The 22,440-nt window shown below is 41.1% G+C and overlaps 3 protein-coding genes across 3 annotated transcripts in view; 2 read left to right on the top strand and 1 right to left on the bottom strand.

The window, feature by feature from the left end:
- col4a2 (collagen, type IV, alpha 2) overlaps positions 1–11,452 on the top strand; it is a gene marked incomplete at its 5' end in the record, with an annotated part of 43,811 nt that extends 32,359 nt beyond the window's left edge. Inside the window, 32 exons of the mRNA XM_079562646.1 lie at positions 790–834; positions 985–1,048; positions 1,213–1,326; positions 1,398–1,547; positions 1,706–1,777; positions 1,853–2,004; positions 2,082–2,154; positions 3,532–3,638; positions 3,722–3,905; positions 4,242–4,286; positions 4,540–4,614; positions 4,697–4,795; positions 4,870–5,091; positions 5,177–5,338; positions 5,407–5,577; positions 5,651–5,794; positions 5,874–5,999; positions 6,067–6,248; positions 7,264–7,327; positions 7,401–7,475; positions 7,541–7,648; positions 7,723–7,830; positions 8,117–8,188; positions 8,297–8,422; positions 8,504–8,620; positions 8,705–8,866; positions 9,274–9,372; positions 9,448–9,594; positions 9,934–10,050; positions 10,134–10,325; positions 10,395–10,681; positions 10,760–11,452. Of these exons, the coding sequence (XP_079418772.1) occupies positions 790–834; positions 985–1,048; positions 1,213–1,326; positions 1,398–1,547; positions 1,706–1,777; positions 1,853–2,004; positions 2,082–2,154; positions 3,532–3,638; positions 3,722–3,905; positions 4,242–4,286; positions 4,540–4,614; positions 4,697–4,795; positions 4,870–5,091; positions 5,177–5,338; positions 5,407–5,577; positions 5,651–5,794; positions 5,874–5,999; positions 6,067–6,248; positions 7,264–7,327; positions 7,401–7,475; positions 7,541–7,648; positions 7,723–7,830; positions 8,117–8,188; positions 8,297–8,422; positions 8,504–8,620; positions 8,705–8,866; positions 9,274–9,372; positions 9,448–9,594; positions 9,934–10,050; positions 10,134–10,325; positions 10,395–10,681; positions 10,760–11,014 (4,116 nt within the window). The remainder of the gene's footprint in view (positions 1–789; positions 835–984; positions 1,049–1,212; positions 1,327–1,397; positions 1,548–1,705; positions 1,778–1,852; positions 2,005–2,081; positions 2,155–3,531; positions 3,639–3,721; positions 3,906–4,241; positions 4,287–4,539; positions 4,615–4,696; positions 4,796–4,869; positions 5,092–5,176; positions 5,339–5,406; positions 5,578–5,650; positions 5,795–5,873; positions 6,000–6,066; positions 6,249–7,263; positions 7,328–7,400; positions 7,476–7,540; positions 7,649–7,722; positions 7,831–8,116; positions 8,189–8,296; positions 8,423–8,503; positions 8,621–8,704; positions 8,867–9,273; positions 9,373–9,447; positions 9,595–9,933; positions 10,051–10,133; positions 10,326–10,394; positions 10,682–10,759) is intronic.
- A 115-nt stretch (positions 11,453–11,567) lies between these two features.
- rab20 (RAB20, member RAS oncogene family) lies at positions 11,568–15,956 on the bottom strand. Its single transcript, XM_079562437.1, has 2 exons — positions 15,586–15,956; positions 11,568–12,536 (listed from the first exon to the last, which is right to left on the bottom strand). Exons 1-2 carry the CDS (start codon positions 15,773–15,775, stop codon positions 11,962–11,964), a joined length of 765 nt encoding a protein of 254 aa, XP_079418563.1. The 5' UTR covers positions 15,776–15,956; the 3' UTR covers positions 11,568–11,961.
- Positions 15,957–16,991: 1,035 nt separating this feature from the next.
- On the top strand, positions 16,992–20,694 carry naxd (NAD(P)HX dehydratase). The gene is made up of 11 exons (XM_079562648.1): positions 16,992–17,621; positions 17,715–18,134; positions 18,258–18,390; positions 18,460–18,505; positions 18,676–18,764; positions 18,870–18,978; positions 19,053–19,103; positions 19,184–19,288; positions 20,138–20,258; positions 20,318–20,441; positions 20,518–20,694. The coding sequence occupies exons 1-11, from the start codon at positions 17,099–17,101 to the stop codon at positions 20,666–20,668; spliced, it is 1,872 nt and encodes a 623-aa protein (XP_079418774.1). The 5' UTR covers positions 16,992–17,098; the 3' UTR covers positions 20,669–20,694.
- Positions 20,695–22,440: the final 1,746 nt, after the last annotated feature.

Genomic DNA, 22,440 nt, shown 5'->3' on the forward strand with positions numbered 1-22,440 from the left:
CCAGTCCCTCCCGCAGCAAAACAAGCCCACAGCATGATGCTGCCACCCCCTATTTCACAGTTGGGATGATGTTCTCAGGCTTCCCGCTTTTTCCTCCAAACATGACCATGGTCATTATGGCCAAAAAAAAAGTTTTTCTTTTCCATCAGGCCATAGGATATGTGTCCAAAAATTTAAGTATTTATCCTTTTTTATTTGCAAATGCCAAACTGGCTTTTTGATGTTTCTTTTGAAGTAAGAGCTTCTTCCTGGCAGAGTATCATCTCAGCCCATGTCGGTACAGTACTACAGTCGGTAAGAGTACTTACTCTTTTGCATTTGTTTTTGGGGTGATATTCACATTTCACAGCACGTTCATCCCTGGGACACAGAACCTTCTTTCTGATCTGTATGATGGCTGGACATTTCCATCTTTTTCATACTCGAATATAATTGTTTGAATCAATGAATCTGGCACCTTCAGGCGTCTTTAAATTGTGCCCAAGGATGAACCAGACTTGTGCTTCCAAGGACATGACATTGTCATCTGGGCTTTCCCAAATTGTTTAAAGGTATAGTAATCTTACTGTATGTAAACTTCTGACTTTGTAAAAAGTAACCAAACATTTATACAAAAAAAATGTATCTCTCATTCTTCTGGCATTTAGCAAATACAAATATGTTTTAAGTCTAAGTTAATTCTGGTCATGTCAGACACTGAGAAAAAAAATGCAAATGTGTCTTTTTATGAAATATATGTACACGTCTGGTTCCCACTGTATATCTTATTTCCTCTTAAATTTGTTTTAGGGTGACACTGGAGATCCAGGTTCAAGAGGCAGTTTAGGTCCAAAGGTAAGTAATTTGATTAATTGATTGGCAATAAGTAAACACTGTTAATCAGCACAGAGGCAGTTTACATGGAAGTATACTCTGAAGTCATGTGTAAATGTCCGGCATGTAATGACCGCACACATTCAAATGAACAATATATGTTTGTTTCAGGGAGCCACAGGTGATGCTGGGGAGCTCATCTCTTCTGGATCCTTTTGGCCTTGGTCTTCATCAGGTGAAAACACATACGTTTTGAAAATGGATTATGATGGATGGATTAAAAAGCTTTAGTGTTTTGTTTCTATACATTTTTGTTCTGATTATTGTATGGAGTCTTTTTATTAAGTTATGAACTTAAAGAAAAAAGCACTTTTATAACATTTCATTTGACTGGTTAAGCTGGTCCACCTGGCCCACCTGGGGAGCAGGGGCCACAAGGAGGTAGGGGCGCGATTGGTGACCCTGGTACACCTGGACCCCCAGGACGTCCTGCCTTTGATTCACAACAGCAAGGTTTGGTCACTAAAGCTGTTCTCAGCTGCTTTACTTAATACTGTGAGTAATGAATGTTTTATTTGTTTTAGTGTTTGATTATTTTGGTCAATTTGGAGAGAGGGGGGAGCTGGGAGACAAAGGCCAGCGTGGAGACTCAGGTATTCCAACATTGACTCCTGGACCAAAGGGAGTAAGAGGTCGACCGGGAATAAAGGGCCAACCAGGACCACAAGCAACATGTGAGTGACTCAATCACCTCTAGTACTACTGTAATTCTACTGCTGCAACTGCGACCACCACCATTACTACTACTGCACACGACACACTATGAGATGACAAGTGTCCTCTGTGTAATTTATGTAATCCACACTATAATACTTTATTTGTTATTGAAAAGTGAGTGAATACTATAAAGGAGCTTCTGGAGGAAGAGGGCGACCTGGCAACGCTGGACAAAAAGGATTCAAAGGTAAAGAATGACAAAAGAGTGCAATCAGCTTGTGTATTTGTTTTTTCATGTTAAAATAATACTGTGTCCATTCAGGGGACCATGGGGATTGTCAATGTAGCTCTGTAAACTCTCCTTCTGGACCCGTGGGGCCGGCTGGAGAGCGCGGAGAGCCTGGCATGACTGGAGAGTTTGGCCGAGAAGGGGACATTGGAGACCCGGGCCTCAGCGGAGTTAATGGATTACCTGTGAGTGTTGTTCATACTGCATGTGCATAAAGTATAAGAATGATCTTTTTAAATCTTATTACACTCTGTTAATCCAGGGATTTCCTGGGGTCGACGGTGAGCCAGGCCCAAAAGGCAGTAAAGGAGACCCAACTGTGGCATCAGTAAAAGGTGAGGAAAGTACTGCTGAGTAAATTAAAGAAACAGTAACTCATGCTACAAATGTATATAAATTGGATCACTTTTTGGCAGAGGTGGATGACTCGAGCAATTTGGGGACTTACCGTACTTGACCAATGTTTCAGAAAGACTCGACTTGAGTGAGAGCTTGCCCTTTGCGACTTGCTCATGACTTGAGATCAATTGCCATGACTTGTTGTAACATTAATCATTCATTTCATTGTAACTAATAAAAGAGAACAGGATTCAGTGCATAAATCCTCTATTTGTGTCTACATAGTATGGTAATTAACCACATGCTCTGACTTTTGGTATAGAAGCGCTTCTAGTCATTGGAGGAAATGCACATATCGGTCTTTGTATCATGCAGTAGACTGGTAGGTGGTAAATTGTATGTATTTTCAACATATTTTGAAAAGGAGCATTAAACTTATAGGCCTAACTTTCTGACTAAAGCGTGACTTGACTTGCTTGACCTCATGACTAGTTGTCTTGGACTTGCTTGGGACTTGAACATCATGACTTGAGACTTACTTGAGACTTGCAATGATTGACTTATTGTTTGGAGACAAAGGGTCAAGGACAGCACAGCTCCAAACGTCCGACGTTAGGCATCATCTTGCTGTTGCACTATTTGACTGTGCCACTGGCCAGAGGGAATCGCTTAAGAAAAAAAGAGGCCGACTGAGGCGGCTCTACCCCTGCAGCCTTCACATTTTGCATGAGGCAGCTCTTTTACATCGCGCTGCCTCATGTTTTTCCTTTAGCATTCTGAGCTTATATTACACTCTATCAGTCAAACTTGAGTGTTATCCGTGTCTGGTGTCCTGAGACAAACAGATGTACTGCTGGTTCCGCTGTGGTGTCAGTCTGCACGTAAATACGTTAACGTGACTCAAACAAAAGCACGTGTTCACCCCCACACCCCCACCACCCCTCGCCCTTTCCGGGCTGCAGAGTCTGGTTGGAGGAAAAAGGTTGTTCTACATAACATCGCCATTGGCCAAGGGAGTTTGTCACAGGGCACTCCTACTCAGCATATAACATTATGCTATAGTCGGTGTTTAGAAACACAAGATTGGGCCAAAAATGAGGTGAAATCGCTTTGTGATACAAAGCCAAAACTGGAAGATACTGTTGCAGATTCAGGCAAGTCCATAAAATTGAATGATAGCATATTAAAATGGTACCTGTAAAGCTTGAGCAGTGCTCTCGATCTCGGCAACAGATCGACCAAAGGGCCAGTCAATACATCAATTTCATCGTCCTCCAGAAACTGCCTGCATATTCCTTAACTTTAATTCTTTGAAGGAGCATAGACCTGTATGAAACACACGGCCTGATTGTCTATCCATGTAATTGGTACAGGACAGAACGGCGATCCGGGTGACGCAGGTGTGGATGGAGAGTCTGGAGCTATAGGGGCTCCAGGTCCAAATGGACTTCCTGGTTTTCCTGGCAGCCGCGGCCTTCCTGTGAGTCCATCGTCAGCTCATTTCTCGTGATACTTAACAAGGACAGTGTATATAATATGTTTTTGTTATTTTGCTTATTCCAGGGAGAGGGCCCCAGAGGAGAACCTGGAATAAAAGGATTTCCTGGTCGAACAGGACAACCTGGAGCTCCAGGACTGAGTGGAGAACCAGGACAAGTCCTTGGAGGAGTTAAAGGTCAGCGGGGCTTGCCCGGAGACGATGGCCTCCCCGGATATTCTGGAGTAGCTGGAACACCCGGTGCACCAGGTAAGAATAAGAAAAAACTTTTTTTCTTTTTCTTTTCTTTTTTTTTACTTATCAAGGCTATCTTTCATCTTTCAGTTTGCTACTCAAAATAAGCTTTTATATTTTTCATGCAAACAGTGGAATGAACTTAATTAGCCTGTGACTGAAAGGCTAGTGCATGTAAATAAGACATAATTTGAATGTTTTAATAACCTTTACTTTCTCTGCTCCTGTTATACATAAAGCAGGGGGAACAACTCTCAAACAGGCTGCAGCTCAGCTTGTTTAAGATAATGCTTGTGCTTCTGAATAACTCTTCCGAATGCCTTTTTCTTTCATCTCCTTTGCAACTGAAAGGCGGCTGTAGTCCCACAGCAGATGGAGAACAGTTGGATGTAACAGGTAGCTGGTACAATAACGTTTTCACCTCTCTTGATAACTCTTAAAGGCTTTACTTGTTTGCATGACTGATAGTGCTTATGTATATGTATAGTGTGTATTATTTTTTGTGAAATAAGCTAAAATAATTGCCTTGAATTTGGAAAAAAAAAATCACTTCCACGCTGGGCACTGACAATGCAAAATCACTTGAATGTGTCACACAATACCCTTAAATTTACCAGTGTGAAGTTCTGACTGAAGTTTGCTCACACAGGCCCCTGTGAAACCATCCCTGGACCCCCTGGTCTGCCTGGACTTCCTGGACCTCACGGAGTACCTGGTTCCCACGGTAACACTTCTGATTACATCATCTAGTCATTAAACATTTACTGTATATGTCTCCCATTTATTTTATTTGTTTTATTATCTAGGAATCCAGGGTCAAAAAGGCCCTTCGGGTTTATTTGGAACTTTGGGAGAAAAGGGAGAGCAGGGAGAACAAGGCAGAGGTGGCCTTCCTGGACCGCCAGGTAAGTGATAAGACTTAGATCAGCTGCAGGCTTTGCTGGGCCTCCTGATGTCACTCGTGTCCAACTTCTCCTAGGTTTCCCAGGGCCTCGGGGTGAGCACGGCCATTCTGGAGTCAAAGGCACTGTGGGAAACCCAGGGGTGGCTGGGACTCCAGGACGGCATGGATCCCAGGGGGAAAAGGGTACTCATGGTGAAATCCTCGGGGCAAAACCCGGTCCCCCTGGTGACCCGGGTTTCCCTGGCCCAATTGGAGAAAAAGGGCTCACGGGAGAGGAGGGAGGGCCCGGATATACAGGTCAGATTCTTTCACAAGCATTTATTTCTTCTTCTGAGGTGTGAGAGGATTTGGAAGGTTCTATCTGATCTCTCTTTGCTGTCAGGAATGATTGGTATGCCAGGGATGATTGGTTTCAAGGGAGAGACAGGTCCTTCTGGACTAGAGGGTGAACAGGGCAGACCTGGGCCAGCAGGAAAGTTTGGCTATCCTGGCGATGATGGCAATGCAGGCGCCCCTGGTCCACGTGGAACCATAGGACTGCCAGGTTTGAACATTAAATGACAACTCATTCAAATGGATTTTTCATTTTATAATTTACTTGCCTGGTGTCAGGCTTCACTGGAGAGAGGGGTACAGAGGGTGATCCTGGTGCCCCAGGACCAGTGGGGCTAAAAGGGATCCCAGGAAACTTTGGTGAGGTGGGCTTCACTGGTCAGGAGGGTCCGTCTGGTGAAGCAGGATTTGCTGGTGCTCAAGGTCAGCCAGGCCTCCCGGGAATTAAAGGTTTGTACCGTTAGGTCACACTGATTCATTGTTTTGTGTATTTGTTCATTCACTTTCTAAGTTACTGCTGTAGGGTACAAGGGCTCTCCTGGACTGTCTGGATTTGAAGGGCGGAGCGGTGATCTTGGTGGAAAGGGCTTCATTGGGGTCAAAGGAGACGGTGGGTTGCCCGGACAAAGTGGCCCTAAAGGATTGATAGGCTACAAGGGGCACAAAGGCAAGGCTCAGAGATTCATAGTCACTTTACATTGTATCTATCAACTGTTTTCATGGAAGACTCATATCTATGTCTCTAGGGGCTAGAGGTCTTGATGGTCCCCCTGGCATGAAGCCTGTTATCCCCCATACTTTGACTGATGACATGAAAGGTGTTAAAGGGGACCAGGGTGGTGTGGGAAGTCATGGTTTTACTGGGCCAAGAGGTATGTAGTAAGTCCAGTCCAGTTGATTCATTCTTATTCATTGTATTTGAGCCTGTTTTTGGTGCAGGTTCCAAAGGACTGCCAGGTATCCCAGGGATTGAGGGGCATCACGGTTTACCAGGAGGCCCGAGCTACGAGAAAGGACATGAAGGAAACCCAGGGGCTCAGGGTCTTCCAGGAATTAAAGGAATGCCTGGTGCTCCCGGAAACAGAGGGATTACTGGTTTTGAAGGAATGACTGGGGATAAGGTGATTCAATGATTATATTAGACTCACCGCACCGGCCTTTTTTAAATTAAACTACTAACAATGTGTCTAGGGCTGGGACAAAATATTGTATCTGATCTGATCTGTTTGCTGCAATACCAAGTATTGATACTTTCAATAACTGTGTTTGAAGGCATTTTTCTCATTGATTTTTTTTGTAGCAACAGCACTTTGTTACATTTTGCATAAACGCACTTTTCGATCTTAAAGGAATAGGCCACCGTTTTTACATACTGAGATATGCTCTTACCTCACTTTAGACGTGTTAATATATCCCCGTCTGGTCTTTGTCCGTGCGCTCTGCCAGGCAAACGGAGCACATACGCAGCCTCTCCCACATGTCACATAGCTCCAAAAAAGCTCACGATAGAAGCTACCAAGCTCTTCCACGTGTTCCCTATTTAAATAAAGTTACGTGAAGTGTTTTCATGCTAAAGACTTCCCCCGCTCACTTCCGTCAATAACCTTTAGGAGTTACTGCGCGGACGTTTTACTCCTCGTATCATTACGCCTCACAATATAGTCCCCCTTTTTATCTGCTTATAAAATCGACACGTTACATTTCTGTGTAAATATACTTCGCATGAAAACACTTCACGTAACTTTATTTAAATAGGGAACACGTGGAAGAGCTTGGTAGCTTCTATCGTGAGCTTTTTTGGAGCTATGTGACATGTGGGAGAGGCTGCGTATGTGCTCCGTTTGCGTGACAGAGCGCACGGACAAAGACCAGACGGGGATATATTAACACGTCTAAAGTGAGGTAAGAGCATATCTCAGTATGTAAAAACGGTGGCCTATTCCTTTAACACTTCAATAAATGTCTTAAATGGCATTTGTTTTATAAACTTTGAACACATTACTGTTTTGTTTTTACATGTTTTAAGGTTAACATATTACTCATATTTACGATACTTACTACATCACAAACGTGTATCGTCCCAGTCCTACTTTAAAGTATGTAATATGAAAATTGTTTTTGTAAAATTGTCTTCAGGGCATTAAAGGAAGTTCAGGAGCGTATGGTGCACCAGGAGAAAAAGGAAGGAAAGGGGTCAAAGGTAGATTCCAAAATTAAACGACTCATGAAGACTACAGATTCATTTCATTGGCATCTTTCACCCTCTGCTGCAGGACAAGCTGGAGCTCGTGTAGATCTTCCAGGTTCTCCAGGACTGAGAGGAGAGTTCGGTTTGCCTGGAGAGCCAGGTAGGCTCAACTTCAATGTAGCACTGAATAGTTCAGTGAATTATTCTGAATCTTCTTTGTTGCAGGTGAAAAGGGATTATTTGGGAATACAGGAGACAGGGGCACCCCTGGACTTGATGGCATTCATGGAAGACGTGGATTTAAAGGAGAAGGAGGAGATGCAGGGGTTCCAGGTATATCTCATGAATGGGAAAACTACATTGCTGTGTTTTGGATACAAATGGCTTTTAACAGATGAACTCTTCAGGCTCAGATGGACAGAAAGGAACCCCCGGTAAACAAGGACTGAAAGGTCTTTCAGGAAGTCCTGGCAAAGATGGACTCCCTGGCTTTCCCGGTCACATAGGAAACAATGGTAGGGACTCTCATTTCTATGTGTTTAGCCAAGTGGGAATAGTCGAGTACCATGGTTGCAATAATTTCTTCTGGTTAGGATAAAAATGAGTTTGGCAAGCTGGATAATTGAAGAGATAAGAGTGTGAACTGACATAGGGCTTAGCGTTAGGAACCGGCATTATAGACCTTTGTGTTTGTTAGTTTGTTATAACATATATAGTACAACATTTGTTTCAAGGTATCTCTTTCACCCCCTGATGAATTACTACACTATTTTTAACATTCATTTCTGTATATGTACAAAGGTTTCCCTGGCCTGAAGGGGCTGTATGGATTGGATGGTCTGAAAGGACAAAAGGGTCTGCCTGGAACTCCAGGTATTTAGAGAAATGTCATAGTGCTATGCTTGAGTCACGCTCATATTACATTTTTGTATTTCCTTGTTATGGTAGCAGCTTTCAGGCATATTCTGTCCTTTTTCCCAGGGTTTGATATTTATGGACCAGATGGGGAAACAGGAATGAAAGGCCAAAAAGGACAAAGTGGGGAGCCCAACACTGAGAAAGGCCTTCCGGGAAAAGACGGCTTGCAGGGCTTCCCGGGTCCTGTTGGTGAGTTTAATAGTGTGCTTAATAGCTTAATAGTGTGTGGTGCAGCTCAGAAAAATTTTCTTTTCTTTTGGGCATCTTTAGGTGACCAAGGCCCGCCAGGTCCACCCGGATTTAGAGGCCCTGTGGGACCAGAGGGCACAGCAGACAGAAAAGGACAACTTGGAGACATTGGCTCCAGGGGACATAAAGGCTATGAAGGTGAGTGGATCTAAGAACAGACACTGACTGTACCTGGACAGTAGGCAACACATATAACAAGTGTTGTTTTAAATCTATCTGTAGGGTTCCCTGGTACAAAAGGTCTTCCTGGTGCCAACGCAGTTCCAGGGGAGAAGGGAGTGTCAGGACCAAATGGATTTCCCGGAGTCAGAGGATTCAAAGGGTTCAAAGGAGACCAAGGGTCACCTGGGTACAGAGGTCCCAATGGCATTTCTGGGAAAAAAGGTCCGTACGACAAAATAATGGTTTTACTGTAGACTTTCTGAATGGAGACAGTAGAATATTGTAGTGGCAGTTTAAATCCACAGGTTGCCACTTTAGCTGTCAGGGCATGGCTTAAGCTTGACTCATGTGTCTAGGATGAAAGTGAACTGAATCAATGCCCCAACTTACAAGTGTAGTTATGGGTGTTTTAATAATGAGGAAGATTCCACAATCAATGTTGTTTTCACACGGTCAATAAAACTGTTTTGTACAAGGCTCCACCCAACACGCCCAAACCAGTGCCCTTTGTGGTGCAGCATAATATTCATACCAACATAAGGTCACAAATGGCCAACATGAACAACTGTATTGAATCAGCAGTCATGGCTCTATGCTCAATTTCACATTTTGGTTTTTTTCTGATGCAGGAGTTGGAGGAGAACAGGGCCTGATGGGACTTCCTGGTACAGTAGGTTTTAAAGGTGAACGAGGACCAGTCGGGCTAAAAGGAAGCTCAGGAATCCCAGGTAAGCGATGTTTATTGATGAGTTTATCTAAGGAACATGCTTGAAATAGATATGACATTTATTGATATGCTACAGGTCTCCCTGGGCCCCAAGGCGATAAAGGGACAACTCCGCTGCCAATCAAAGTTCCAGGTGAAAAAGGTTCACAAGGACCCCAGGGTGACCCGGGACCGAAGGGAGTCACGGGAGATCCCGGTCAACAAGGTTCCCCTGGAGACCCAGGTCTGCTACTGTCAAAAAAACAGTGTTGATTAAGGGGGTCATTTATCAGGACAGGTGCTACATAGTCAATGCAAGCTAGAAAATTGCATGTAGCTATTTGTGGGCATGCTGTGCCTAATTTACAATTTTAAATTGCATGTGTTACAGTTGCTGTATTAGGGCCTCAAATCTGACATGTGAATGAGAGAATGCTGAATGAGAGTAAAAATGTGTAAATGACTCTGCTCTTAATCCAATTTTGCATGTGCTAATCATTTTGTACATAAGTGAACACATGGTATGTATTGACCCCCTAAGTTTTGCCCCAAAATCTTAATACTGCGTGCCGTCATTGTGTAGGTTTCCTTGGGCCAGCTGGAGTAAAGGGGATGCCTGGTATCAATGGCCGTCCAGGAACACCTGGTTTCCGAGGAGAGGTTGGTCAGGTGGGATATCCTGGTTTACAAGGAATGGAAGGTGAGTTAATGTCTTCAGCTGTGTAATAGCAGCAAGATCGAAACTCATCATGAAGTGAGTTTATATGTCCTCTTCTCCATCAGGTAATCGTGGCAGACCAGGTGTGCCTGGTGTGCCTGGCATGCCGGGTCGCAGTGTTAGTGTGGGCTACCTCCTAGTGAAACATAGCCAGACAGATCACACGCCCATGTGTCCTTTGGGTATGACCAAACTCTGGGATGGATATAGTTTGCTGTACTTTGAGGGCCAGGAAAAGGCACACAACCAGGATCTTGGTAAATGATCATCTAAAAATGGTGTCACTCACAATACTACTAATTTTAAATATTTTCTTGTTTCTTTAGGCTTGGCTGGCTCTTGTCTACCGAAGTTTAGCACAATGCCTTTCTTATATTGTAATCCTGGAGACATATGTTACTATGCCAGCAGAAATGACAAGTCCTACTGGTTATCGACAACTGCCCCTCTACCCATGATGCCAGTAGAGGAGGGAGACATCAAACAATACATTAGCCGTTGTTCAATCTGTGAGGCACCTTCTGTGGCTATAGCTGTTCACAGCCAGGACATCACAATCCCTCAGTGTCCGAACGGATGGCGCAGCTTATGGATTGGATACTCTTTTCTCATGGTTAGTCCTGGAGCTACATAAGGGACATAGTAAAGTTTTACTTCAAAATAATCTTTTGTTTTTTCATTCTGTGTATAGCACACTGCTGCGGGAAATGAAGGTGGAGGACAGTCATTGTCGTCTCCTGGTTCTTGTCTGGAGGACTTCAGAACCACGCCATTCATTGAGTGCAATGGCGCCAAAGGAACCTGTCACTACTTTGCAAACAAGAACAGTTTCTGGTTAACATCCATAGACCAGTCCTTCCACAGTGAACCAGCAGCAGAGACACTAAAGGCAGGTCAGCTTTTGTCCCGCATCAGCCGCTGCCAGGTGTGCATGAAGAACTTGTGAAAATGTCCCCAAGGTTTGGGGTATAGTCATCAATAAATTACAGACCGCAGAAAGCCGTGATGTAAATACAGTGATACATTTTTTATTCAGACAGCCTTGTTTGCGTTGTTGATTGGTGCTTTTTAACTTATTACCTCAACTATTCATTCTCACAATTCAACAATACAGCCAGACCAAAGATGCCTATGTAAATCTACTTGTTATATGATCTGGGCTATGCCACTAACTCTGCTTTTGTCCTTTAAAATGTATTCAACAATATTTTTAGATTCAAGTATGTTCACAGAATGCACTGATTAGTTATTATTTCTCTGTTGAGCAAACTTGACCACCACCCTTCCATTTCAACACGCTCCATACTGTACTTCAGATGCACTTGACATTAAAGTATTGTTTCTAATGGTGGAAATATAAGCACTATGTATCAGGTAAATTACTATTAAGTCACACATAATCAGATCCCATGTCATTGTTAAATGTGATCAAAAATAAATTATGTTTGTCATACGTTGGTCATTTATTAGTCTGCAAACATGAACATTCAGAATAAAAATCTTTATTATGGCACTTATCAGACAAAAAAGAGGCTAAATTTGTTTTACACTAAGCCTGTTTATAGCAGTAAAAAAAAAAAAAAGTTGTGTAAAATGCAAATACAGTCACAATGCCTCTCAATAGTGCCTAAGAATGAACATTCAGAAATGCAGTGATTGACTTTGATTAGAAATTTCAGCATGGCCACTTCGTTAAAGTGCTATTGCAGTGGTCAGAGGTTAAGGTGAAAGGACATAACAATATGTAGGTCCCCTTTGTACAACAAACAATACTTACTGAAATGTTATGGGATCTGTTCTTCACAGGATTAGAAAATTGTGGCACTAGAATATTACAATTATCACAGTTTTCTGAAGTGCTTTGATTTCACATCTTTGGTTTAAAAGGTACTCCTAGCAGCAAGAAGCTTTGCCCCGCTTGACCCTACAGTCCTCCAAGTCAACCGTTGGGGACTCTTTGTTCTCGTTTCTCTTTCTAAGAATAGAAGGCAACACCAGGTCAAACAGTGTCTCAAACAGACTGTCCACATTGTACCCCGTTTTGGCACTGGTTTCAAAGCACATCTTCTCAGCAGGCAGGGAGCTCTTGTCATCCATGCCCTTGTAACGCAGTATTCGCCCATAGAGCGCCACAGCGTCCTCGTGGCTGACCTGTTTGCGAAGGAGCACGCCCGAGATGGAGGCAGGGGAGGCAGGTGGCGTGGGGCAAGCAGACAGCACCTGTGAGTCTTCACATTTGGTTTGGTCGTCCAGGTCTAAAGTCTGTGGTAACTGGGCTTTGTGGTCAGTCAAATCCGCCTTGTTGCCTACTACAGCGTAGATGCAATCATGGTTAGCAGTGTCCGTCAGTGATAGGAAACGCTCCTCTAGCTCCACCAGGCTCTGCCAGTTGGTCACGTCGTAAGTTAGGATAATGGCGGCTGCTCCACGACAATACATGGACCCCAACCCGTGGAATTGTTCTCGACCTGGACGGAGAGATTACAAATAAGCATGCATTACATATCCCTTGCATTTGTGAAGAGGGGGGGGTGAGTTTTGGAAAAGGGGCATAATGATAAAGCCTTTTCCAACTCCAGTCTACTCAAACTTAGACACTGGGGCCAGCGCTCAATCAGCCTGAGTTACTATCACCATTTTATATGAAACCAGAATCAAGAGTAGCTTGGTGAAGGTTTAAGATCTGCAATCTGAAACACAAAAAGGCTTAAATGTATTAAATATGTTGCATTTTGAAAGAGTGTGTTGTGTGTAATGGAATATTTTCTGATTGTGTGAGAAAGACAGCTTGAATTCATATGAAGTTACGATTCTGTACTTTAAATTAATTAATTAATAAATCAATTAAAAAACGATTATAATTCATAACTTCTTAACTAAAGATTGTGAAAATGGTTTCCAGATTCAAGAAAAAATTGTGAGATAAACAAATGATGATTTATATATATATATATATATATATATATATATATATATATATATAAAGTAACATGTGCAATAATCTCTGTATCAGCTGCACTTTATTAACTCTGAGTGATCTTCTTGAACGCCGACTGTAACAAGTGAATTTCTCCTTTGTGAGATCAATAAAGGTTTATCTTATCTTATCTTATATTTTTTTTAAAAGAAAGAAGCACTAAATGAGGCAAAAGGTTAAAACTTCTTCCGGTCACAGCAGCTTGACCATGTGATCCATTTTGAGGAACAGGGTGTATTCTCACAAAGTTAGGCAATATAGCTCTTTAAAAATAAAATATAATTCCTCAGTTTGGATTTGTCTCTCATCGTATACCTCTGGATATAGCTTCTCATCCAGGTGTGAGCGGTCTGTGTTTTTATCATTTTAAAAATATAGAAAACATTACCACACTTCCTGTGTTTAGTCAGTGTTTTCTACGTCACTGGTAGAGGCAAGGTCAGTTCATAACCTTATGAAACACTTGTGATAAGGCAAGTTCACTGTCAGTCACAGCAATGGAATTGGTTACTCCCAAAATATGTGGTAACGTCCCATTAAAAATGTTTAAATAATAATAGATATACTTAACCAGAGGTGGGTAGAGTGGCCAAAATAAGAGTAACGTTACTTTGAAATAATTTTACTCAAGTAGGCTACAAGTAAAAAATTTAAATAGTGACCCAAATCAATACTCAGGCACAAGTAAAAAAGTACTTGGGCGAAAATGTTACTGTGAGTACTGAGTAACTGTTTGAGCTTAAATGTCTGTCTTTTGACAAATATTGTGAGAAACAAAATCCTTTCCTTTATAATATTTCCAAAGAAAATATCATAAATCATGTATTTCAAATATACATTTCTGAAGAAAATGTGGCACAAACTACATCTAAGCTTTAATAACTTTCAAATGTACTCACAGTGGCACAAGTAACTTTTCTTTAAAGAATAAAGATACTTAATTCATACTTCATAAGTACTTGAGCAAATGTAACTGAGTACTACGCGCCTCTGCACTTAACGCAGACAAACAGTCTATGACGGTGGTTCCCCAACGTTTTTTGTCTTTCGTACCCCTTTGGCCTTTCAGTGGTCAACCGTGTACCCCTACCTCAAGGGTGTTACAGTTTATTTAGAAAGTAAATACTTAAAAGTGTATTTGTAAGAAGAAGATGTTGCAGTGAAAAAAAACCTAAAATTCTCCCAAAGCAACACATTTTACTGAAAAATATAGCTTTTCCTATAAAAAAAATTATGTTACATTTTCCCCTTTTTTCAATCTCCAATAGTTCCAAGTACCCCCTGCTAGGTCCTTGAGTACCCCCAAGGGTCCCCGTACCCCTGGGTGGGAAACACTGGTCTATGAGACAAACTAGATTCTACCAAACACCCAGATAAGTTGAGGTTGAATACCAATGGGTTGTTGTGTGATACAGTGTTAATTTCGTCGAATAAAATATTTAGTCTTAATTTTAGTCAAAGTGATATTTTTGACGACTAAAATTGGACTAAAACTAAATTAAAAGTTTCTCACGAGACTAAAACTATGACTAAAATGTCCAGATATTTTAGTCGACTAAAATAAGACTAAATAAAAATGAAAAGGAGAGACTAAAATCATCCAAACGTCTACTGACTGAAAAAGCCTCATATCATTTAAATTTACTGTCAAATTAACAGGTCTGTGCTTTATTCATGTGCGAGCAGCTCCATGAAGTCGAGGACCACAATTAAACATGATTATAATGAATATTATAAATATAAGTCGACTAAATAAGTCTTAATTTTAGTCGACTAAATTGACATGCAATTTTAGTCGACTAAAACTAGACTAAATTTTTTTTTTTTTAAATGACTAAATCTTGACTAAGATTAAATTACATTTTAGTCAAAAGACCAAGACTAAAACTAAAATAAAATATGTTGTCAAAATTAACACTGGTGTGATACTCAAAGCAGTGTTTCTCAAACTGCAATCTCTATTTTATTTATGCTTTAGTAATGCATCCAGTTAAAGGGGCTGGATGCAAGTTCGCCATTTTATACTCACTACTGCCACCTCAGGCCATATGTGTAACTGCACCTTTTATATTAAGCTCGTGCATGACGGACTGAAGTAACAACTTTTTGAGTGACAGTGCAGGATTTTAGAGGCAGTTGTGGTGAACAGGTCTGAGCTCATTCTACACATTAGGACATTACTGGAGCATGTAGGTCGAGGAAAATACATAATTTTAACATTTTTAAGCTCCCTATAGTCCCTTTAAGTCTTGATGGTACTTGGAAAATGTCATTAAATAGTAGTTGCTTTGTGTGAAATGTCTGAGGACTACTACAGCGCAAAGGGACATTAAGCTATGGGCTACCAGACGAACCTTTGGATCTCTGCTGAGCTGCAGCTGACTAAACCATGGACTTGAGGAAACAGTTTTGGACCCAGAGGCTGTCACATGTCTGTCTGCCCCAGGTGGAGGTCACGCAGCACGTAAACAACGGCCTGATTCAAACAGCAAACGGTGTCAACGCAACGAGCAAACTAGAGTGTACGTTAACTAAATTACCTGCGGTGTCCCAAATGGAAATATTGTGTGGTCCCCACTGCTTGAGGAAAAACGCTCCGCCGACAGTGCTGACCGTGTCTTTGAACCTCCTCTCCGTGTACCTGTGGAGCAGAGACGTCTTTCCCACGTTCATGTCCCCCAGGAGCACCAGCTTCACGTCGGGCTTCCTGAGCTTCGAGACCTCGGGCATGATGGTGATGCCACAGTCCGCTGTTCTGCTTATTCAAAAAAAAAAGTTTAGAGACAAAAAGTTTTACTACGAGTCCGTATCGATTCAAAATGCACCATTTTATGAAAAAATATAAACCCCCAGAGGCAATACTCCCCGAAACAACCGCTTGTGAAATGAAATTGAGGGAATCGAAACTTCAAAAAGTACTGACTGATGTCAAACAGGAAGTGGGTGAAGAGCTAAAGAGGGATTATGACACTGCTAATCCCCGAATTTTGTTTTCAAGGCAAGTTTTAGCCCATTTTAGTACAAATAATAATAATAACAGTCACGTAAAGTTTATAAACGGCCATATGAAGGGGGAAAGATAGCATTAATACGCTACGGGACCAGCTTAAAGAAATCATTTACGGAGTTTGTGTTCGTATTTAAGGGCTGTATGCTGAAACAACATGGGAAAGGCGCTGTGCATTTATTACACACTGGACGCTGTGTAGAAGAACATCTTTTAATATATATCCATGATTTAAAAAATGATAATAATAATAAAAAATAAAGTTATCGTAAGGCGTGGGAGTATGGATCTATTATCCATTTGGAATCTAGTGTCTTCCAGGGCCCCTAAACGCACCATAGTGAAAGTCTTCCTGGTTTGCGGTCGCTTCAGCTGTGCCTCATGATTGGGACCATTTATACACAGTTGTCAGCTCTCAAACGATGCCCTCTCTTAGGTAAGAAGCGTTGAGTCTATGGTAAGAAGTCAGAGGCAGATTGCGCCACAACAGTAACACTCGATGTGAGATATATGTGACCGTCAGTGCCCGTCAAGATGATGACAGACTGCGTGATGCAGGCGGTGTTTTTCATCTTTTTATTTGCGCTGCCTCTGTTGAGCAGTATATGGCTGTGTAATGAAAGTAAGTCAATGTGATATTGTGAGAATTAGTGGGTCTTATTTGTCTGTTCAGATTATCCTGGTCCGGTCTGTGGAGCAGGATCTCTAGGACCCTGCGTGCTTTGGCTTGTCAAGTTGTATTTGGGTGGAGAGAGGCAGGTCAGCTTTGTAGAGTTTGCCCAATGAAGGTTCATGTTGCGAATTGAAATAAAACACGCCAGTCAGCTTTCCAGCGAGTTTCATTGCAAGTCGCGACGATGCTGATCATGACAGGCTTCCCCGGCACGTCATTGTCATTTTGGGGGAAATGTCAGTGGCGCTAATTCTGCAAACTTGATGTGCTGATTTACTGTCGGCTAACCGAAGTTAGCAGCTAAAAGCTAGCGTATAACAACGTAAAATAAAAGCAAAAGGCATCAAAATCTTGTTTATCTGCTCAGTCAGACATGCAGGTAAACGCTACGCGAGGGTTCTTGTGGTCGGACGTAGAGACGAAGACCTTGTTACAGATTTGGGGGGAGCAGGACATCCAGACCGCGCTGGACGGGAGCTTTAGGAACAGCTTCATCTACCGCGATGTAGCGCGGAGATTGGCGTCCAAAGGCTTCGACAGGACCCCGGAGCAATGCAGGGTCCGCGTCAAAAGCCTCAAGAGACAGTTTTTACTGGCGAAAGAGGGCAACCTGCGCAACAATGGGCAGTATCACAAAATCTGTAAGTTCTATGACATTATGGAAGGAATCCTGAGCAACCCTTCAGCCTTAGACCCACAAGACATGGAGGAGGAGGGGGGACCCGGGGAAGAGGAGGTCGTGGACGGTCTGGATGAAGATGGAGAAGATACTAAAGAGTCATTTACTGAAAACACTGGGCACGATTGTTTCCCTGCTGAGGCCATCACTGAAGTAAAGGTGGAGAATCCCATCATGCCCATTTCTGTTCCTGTCAACATTACAGTTGGCAAAAATAGTAAGTATTAGAGGTGTTTCCTTTAAATGATGGTTAAATAGTTATACGTTCTTCTGTGCCACTGAGTTTAACATGACCTATTCATGATTTAAGATACTCAAAGACCTCAATCAAGCAGCCACCAAAACTGTTTGAAGACACTCAAACGACCCAGGAGGACGCGCAGCGCTAACTTTCCCATGGAGAAACTTATGGAGCAGTTTCTGGAGCAGAGTGCTCAGGCTGAGGAGAACTTCTATCAAGTGGAGGAACAGCGTTTACAGGCAGACAATCAGAGGAGAGAAGCTGAACACAACAGAGAGATGGACATGCTCCAGATGCTGGGACAGATGTTTTCAAACATCTCCTCTACCAAGCCTGTTGCTGGGGTCTCTAGAGCCACCCCTACGGGCTCCCAGAGTCACATCAGGCACACTTCACAATCAGACTTGTTCAAGCCACACAGTCCAGATGTACAACATTTAGGTAGTAGTTTTTGCGTCAATCTGGATTCGTTTTTGTGTATGTGTGTGTGTGTGTTCGATTATTTTTTTTTCTCAAATCAGGGAAATATTTTATCCATGTTGGAATATACTGTTTATGTCAAAGTATATTAAAATGATCGTTGTTTCAAATAATTGACCTCTTTTCTCCTAGTGACTAGTCACTATAATTTAAGCTTGCACGGAGGTATGGATCTAGCACTGGTGAAAAGCATCGTTCCACCACTAACCTCCAAGAAGCATAAAGGACAAGATGGACGAATAGGAATCATCGGAGGATGCCAAGAGTATGTTGCATAAAAACATTTCAAATTAAACATTGTCTGGCCATTTTAAGTTCTTACATGTACTTTCAGCTATACAGGAGCGCCTTATTTCGCCGCAATCTCTGCTCTGAAAGTGGTAAGTCATGGATTGTTGTGTTTTTTTATTTTTTTATTTTATTAAGACTGACTCCAATTTAATGCTTTGTAATTACTTTTAAGGCCTTACTTTTGGCATAATTAATTTAATGAGTTTTAATGACCTTCGGAAACCCTCCTGTTGTACTGAGCATTTTGTTTTGTTTCCAGGGTGCTGATTTGTCTCATGTGTTCTGCACTAAAGATGCTGCACCTGTCATTAAGTCATACAGTCCTGAACTTATTGTCCATCCTGTCTTGTAAGAATTATTTTTAGATATTTGTAATGGCATTCATTACACATAAATTATAATTTAGTATATGTGCTGTAAAGGTTCACATCACATGTGCATATGTTTGTTCAGAGACAGTCCAAATGCTGTAGAAGAAATAGAAAAATGGCTGCCGAGATTACATAGTCTTGTGGTAGGACCAGGCCTGGGGAGAGATGATCACATACTTAAAACAGCTAAGGCATGTTGACTAACATTTCCAAAATGTTAAACAAAAAAACTGATTAATAATCACATTTGTTTCTCCTTCTTTAGGAAATAATAACGAAGTCCAAAGCGAAAGACATACCCATTGTTATAGATGCTGTAAGTTCAGTATATTATGCAGTCACCTTTTGTGGTTTCACTGAAACAGTAACAATAACAAATGTTTTTGTTTGAAACAGGATGGCTTATGGCTAATTACAGAACAACCAACAGTTATCCAAGGGTACAACAAGAGCATCCTAACACCTAACATAATGGAGTTCACCAGACTGTATGAGTCATTGGTATGTGCAGTGTTGCCATTTGTTGATCACTTAAGTAGTTCATTACTATAGTAGATTATTTTTTAAGTAACTGGAATAACAATTGCAAATAATTACTTTTTTAATGTAACTATTGATTACTTTTTGTCATATTTTGACTGCTGAAAACTCAAAGACATCCTGAATTGTCAGACATTTAGAAAAACAATCAAAGTACAAAATGTGGCTGAAAATACAGACATTGGCTCGTCCAAAGCAAAGTATAGTGTTGCCATCATTTGTTCTGTACGGGAAACGAGACGTTCTCAACTGCAAAAAGTTAGGTGGGGCACATCGAAACAGCCTTTCTTAATCCTTTTTAAAATTAAAGTAACTAGCAATCTGACTACTACAGAAATAAAGTAATTTAAAAAATAACTAGATTACTTTTAGATGGAGTAATCAGTAATTGGATTACTTTTATGAAGTACAATGTTCTCAACAAGACTCCTCATGTGATTCTTCATCCACTTCATCCCCTGTACCAGCGTCATTTATTGACAATCTGCACTAGGACTGTAAACTTTGCACTGGCGATGTTGACCTTGATATTCTACTTTTTTATAGTCTGTTCTAATTATTCATTTTTTTATTTTATTCTTTATTTATTTCCTTATTGTTTATATTTCTGCCCCTTAAGATTTTTGCTTTTACTCATTGTAAATAAGATACCGGTACCTCCTTTTTTTTTACTCTTTAACTGTTTGCACATTTTCTGTCTGTATTGCACACCCTGAGTGAATTTCTCCATTGTGAGATCAATAAAGGATTATCTTATCAAGTGTAAAATGAGGTATAACAGTCCAGCTAATAATATGTTTGATAACCTAGCTTCATCAACCTACGAACACCAGTGATCTTCGGTCCTGCGTCACACAGTTGAGCATTGCGATGGGGAACCTCACCGTAGTGTTAAAAGGAGAACATGACCTCATCACAGATGGAACCAAAGGTCCGTATCATCATGAACATGTCATCACTTCATTATCTAATATACCTTCTGTATTACAGTCTTCTCCTGCAGTATACAAGGCAGTGGGCGGCGATGCGGTGGACAGGGTGATCTTCTCTCAGGATCTCTGGGAGTGTTGGCGCATTGGGCCCATAGTGCTTCAACAGCAGGACTTTTTAAGGGGTGCGGTTATGTATGTTTTTTTGTTTACAATTACAAGAACGATGATGATTTTTATATTTGCATTTACCCATTTTAGGTTGAATCCCTCGCTGATTGCAGCTTTTGGAGCTTGTTCTCTTACCAGACAGTGCAACCTTCAAGCGTTTGAGCGAAATGGCAGATCCACCACTACATCAGATATGATTCAGGAGATTGGCTTAGCTTTCAGAAATTTATTTGAAACATAAAAATATACTTAAAATAAATAGTTGAATCTATGTAACACCAGTCTCGGCGTCCTCCTTGATCTATAATAAGTGGTTTCAATTCACATAGATTTTTAAAACTAAAACCCACAACAAAAGGCTGTATGTTTATGTATTTCTTGTGATAAGCACTGCTTTTGGATTTTGCATAAGCAACTAATTTGAGGAGTGTTTTGCAAAGCTTCTTCCATTAAAACTGCTGTGCATCTGCAGTCATATATCTAGATAGGCTCTAAATACATTTATTTATAGGTAAGGGTGTATTGGCTTTACTGCCTGTAGAGGCTATCTTTAATCTTTCAATGTATCTTTAATTTGTCTAAATTTTGACACCTATGAATAAGGCTATAAATGTATATTATATTACATGATTGGTGCTTACACTGACTGCCCTTAGCTTTACTGACAGGGATGGAAGGACATTCCACTAACATGTATCCATATGAGAGGATGACAGCTTATATAATATTTATTTTGTAAAAGAATATTGAAACATGAAATTTATATATATTTAAGACAAAAAAAAAAACAGTTTGTCATTACTGAGTTACTGAACTTGATAAGCACTAAGATTTACAGGAAACATAATAGATGGAGCAGACCTGTCAGTGTCTCCAACAGATAAAGAAGTACCTAAGCATGAGAACAACAGTCTCTGGATTAAGAGGTCCAAATAATATCTTCCTTGTCAGGGTTTGCAAATAAAACAGATCCACAATGACAGGCCATTTTAGATATTTTTTTCCACCTCCAGCTAAAAAAAAAAACACATGTCATTTAGTCAATAAAATGCCTATTTAGTCCTTATGACTATTCATTGTGGACATTATGATAAAAAAAAAAAAGTCACGTTCTTCAGTGTGAAAGCTGACTCACTGTTGTGAACCAAAAGTCTACAAGAGTTTTCATGTTTTAGTTTTTTGACCTTTCAGACTGCCATCGAGCATCCATAAACAATTAGCTACATCACCATGACCTATCAGTTTAGCCTGGTCTCTCAGAGACTCTCATGATTCAGCCCCACCAGCTATCAATTCTATAAATGTCTATTTGTCCTCCTTCAGGTTATTCTGTAATTAGAACTACTACATTGGCCATGACCTCATCCTATTTTAGACCTGTTGGTCTTTTATAGAATCGAGACTCGATGCTCGAGACTTTATACTGATCCATTTATATTTATATTTTACCCTTTACTCATTAAATTACGATTTTATGATATTACCCCATGTATATTTGATATTATTATAGATCCATGTTGCCATGTTGCGCACGGCTGACCAGCAGAAGACGCTTCTAAAATGGGAAGCCATTCTGCGCATGCGCCAAGCTACATGACGCAGTGCTGTTAGCAACGAGAGTAAACTAGCATCACGGCTGGACCTACGACCACTAAGAATAATACACGGTTAGTCCTTAAACTTTTGTTTCATAATAACATGAGAACAATTGAATTCTGCAGTTGTATTAATCTACACATATAAGGAGCTATAGCTGTGATTTTTACCGCTAACAGAAGCCAAAAAATATCTCCATTTGTGAGGACCCGCACTACTAGACGAGCGTTTAATCCTGTGCGTTTAACATGTTGGCAAACTCTTGGCGATTATTTGCTTTACATGTTTTATATGTTGTAGCGATTTATATTGATTTATTCATCACTGTTAGTTTCCACCAATACAAGCACGGTTGCTATCTTTGAGTGTGATTTTTACCAGGCGTCACTTATTTTGCCTTTTGTTATGTGCATTGAC

Source organism: Gobius niger, assembly GCF_951799975.1.
Source record: "Gobius niger genome assembly, chromosome: 9".
NCBI classification, from domain to species: domain Eukaryota; kingdom Metazoa; phylum Chordata; class Actinopteri; order Gobiiformes; family Gobiidae; genus Gobius; species Gobius niger.

Bases quoted from the DNA above. Each gene is read 5' to 3' on its own strand.
- rab20 (XM_079562437.1), bottom strand. From the start codon at position 15,775: ATGCCCGAGGTCTCGAAGCTCAGGAAGCCCGACGTGAAGCTGGTGCTC. The intron at 12,537-15,585 runs GTAATTTAGTTA...CTCTCCGTCCAG, and splicing joins TTCCATTTGGGACACCGCAG to GTCGAGAACAATTCCACGGG.
- naxd (XM_079562648.1), top strand. From the start codon at position 17,099: ATGCAGGTAAACGCTACGCGAGGGTTCTTGTGGTCGGACGTAGAGACG. The intron at 17,622-17,714 runs GTAAGTATTAGA...TCATGATTTAAG, and splicing joins CATTACAGTTGGCAAAAATA to ATACTCAAAGACCTCAATCA. The intron at 18,979-19,052 runs GCATGTTGACTA...CTCCTTCTTTAG, and splicing joins ACATACTTAAAACAGCTAAG to GAAATAATAACGAAGTCCAA.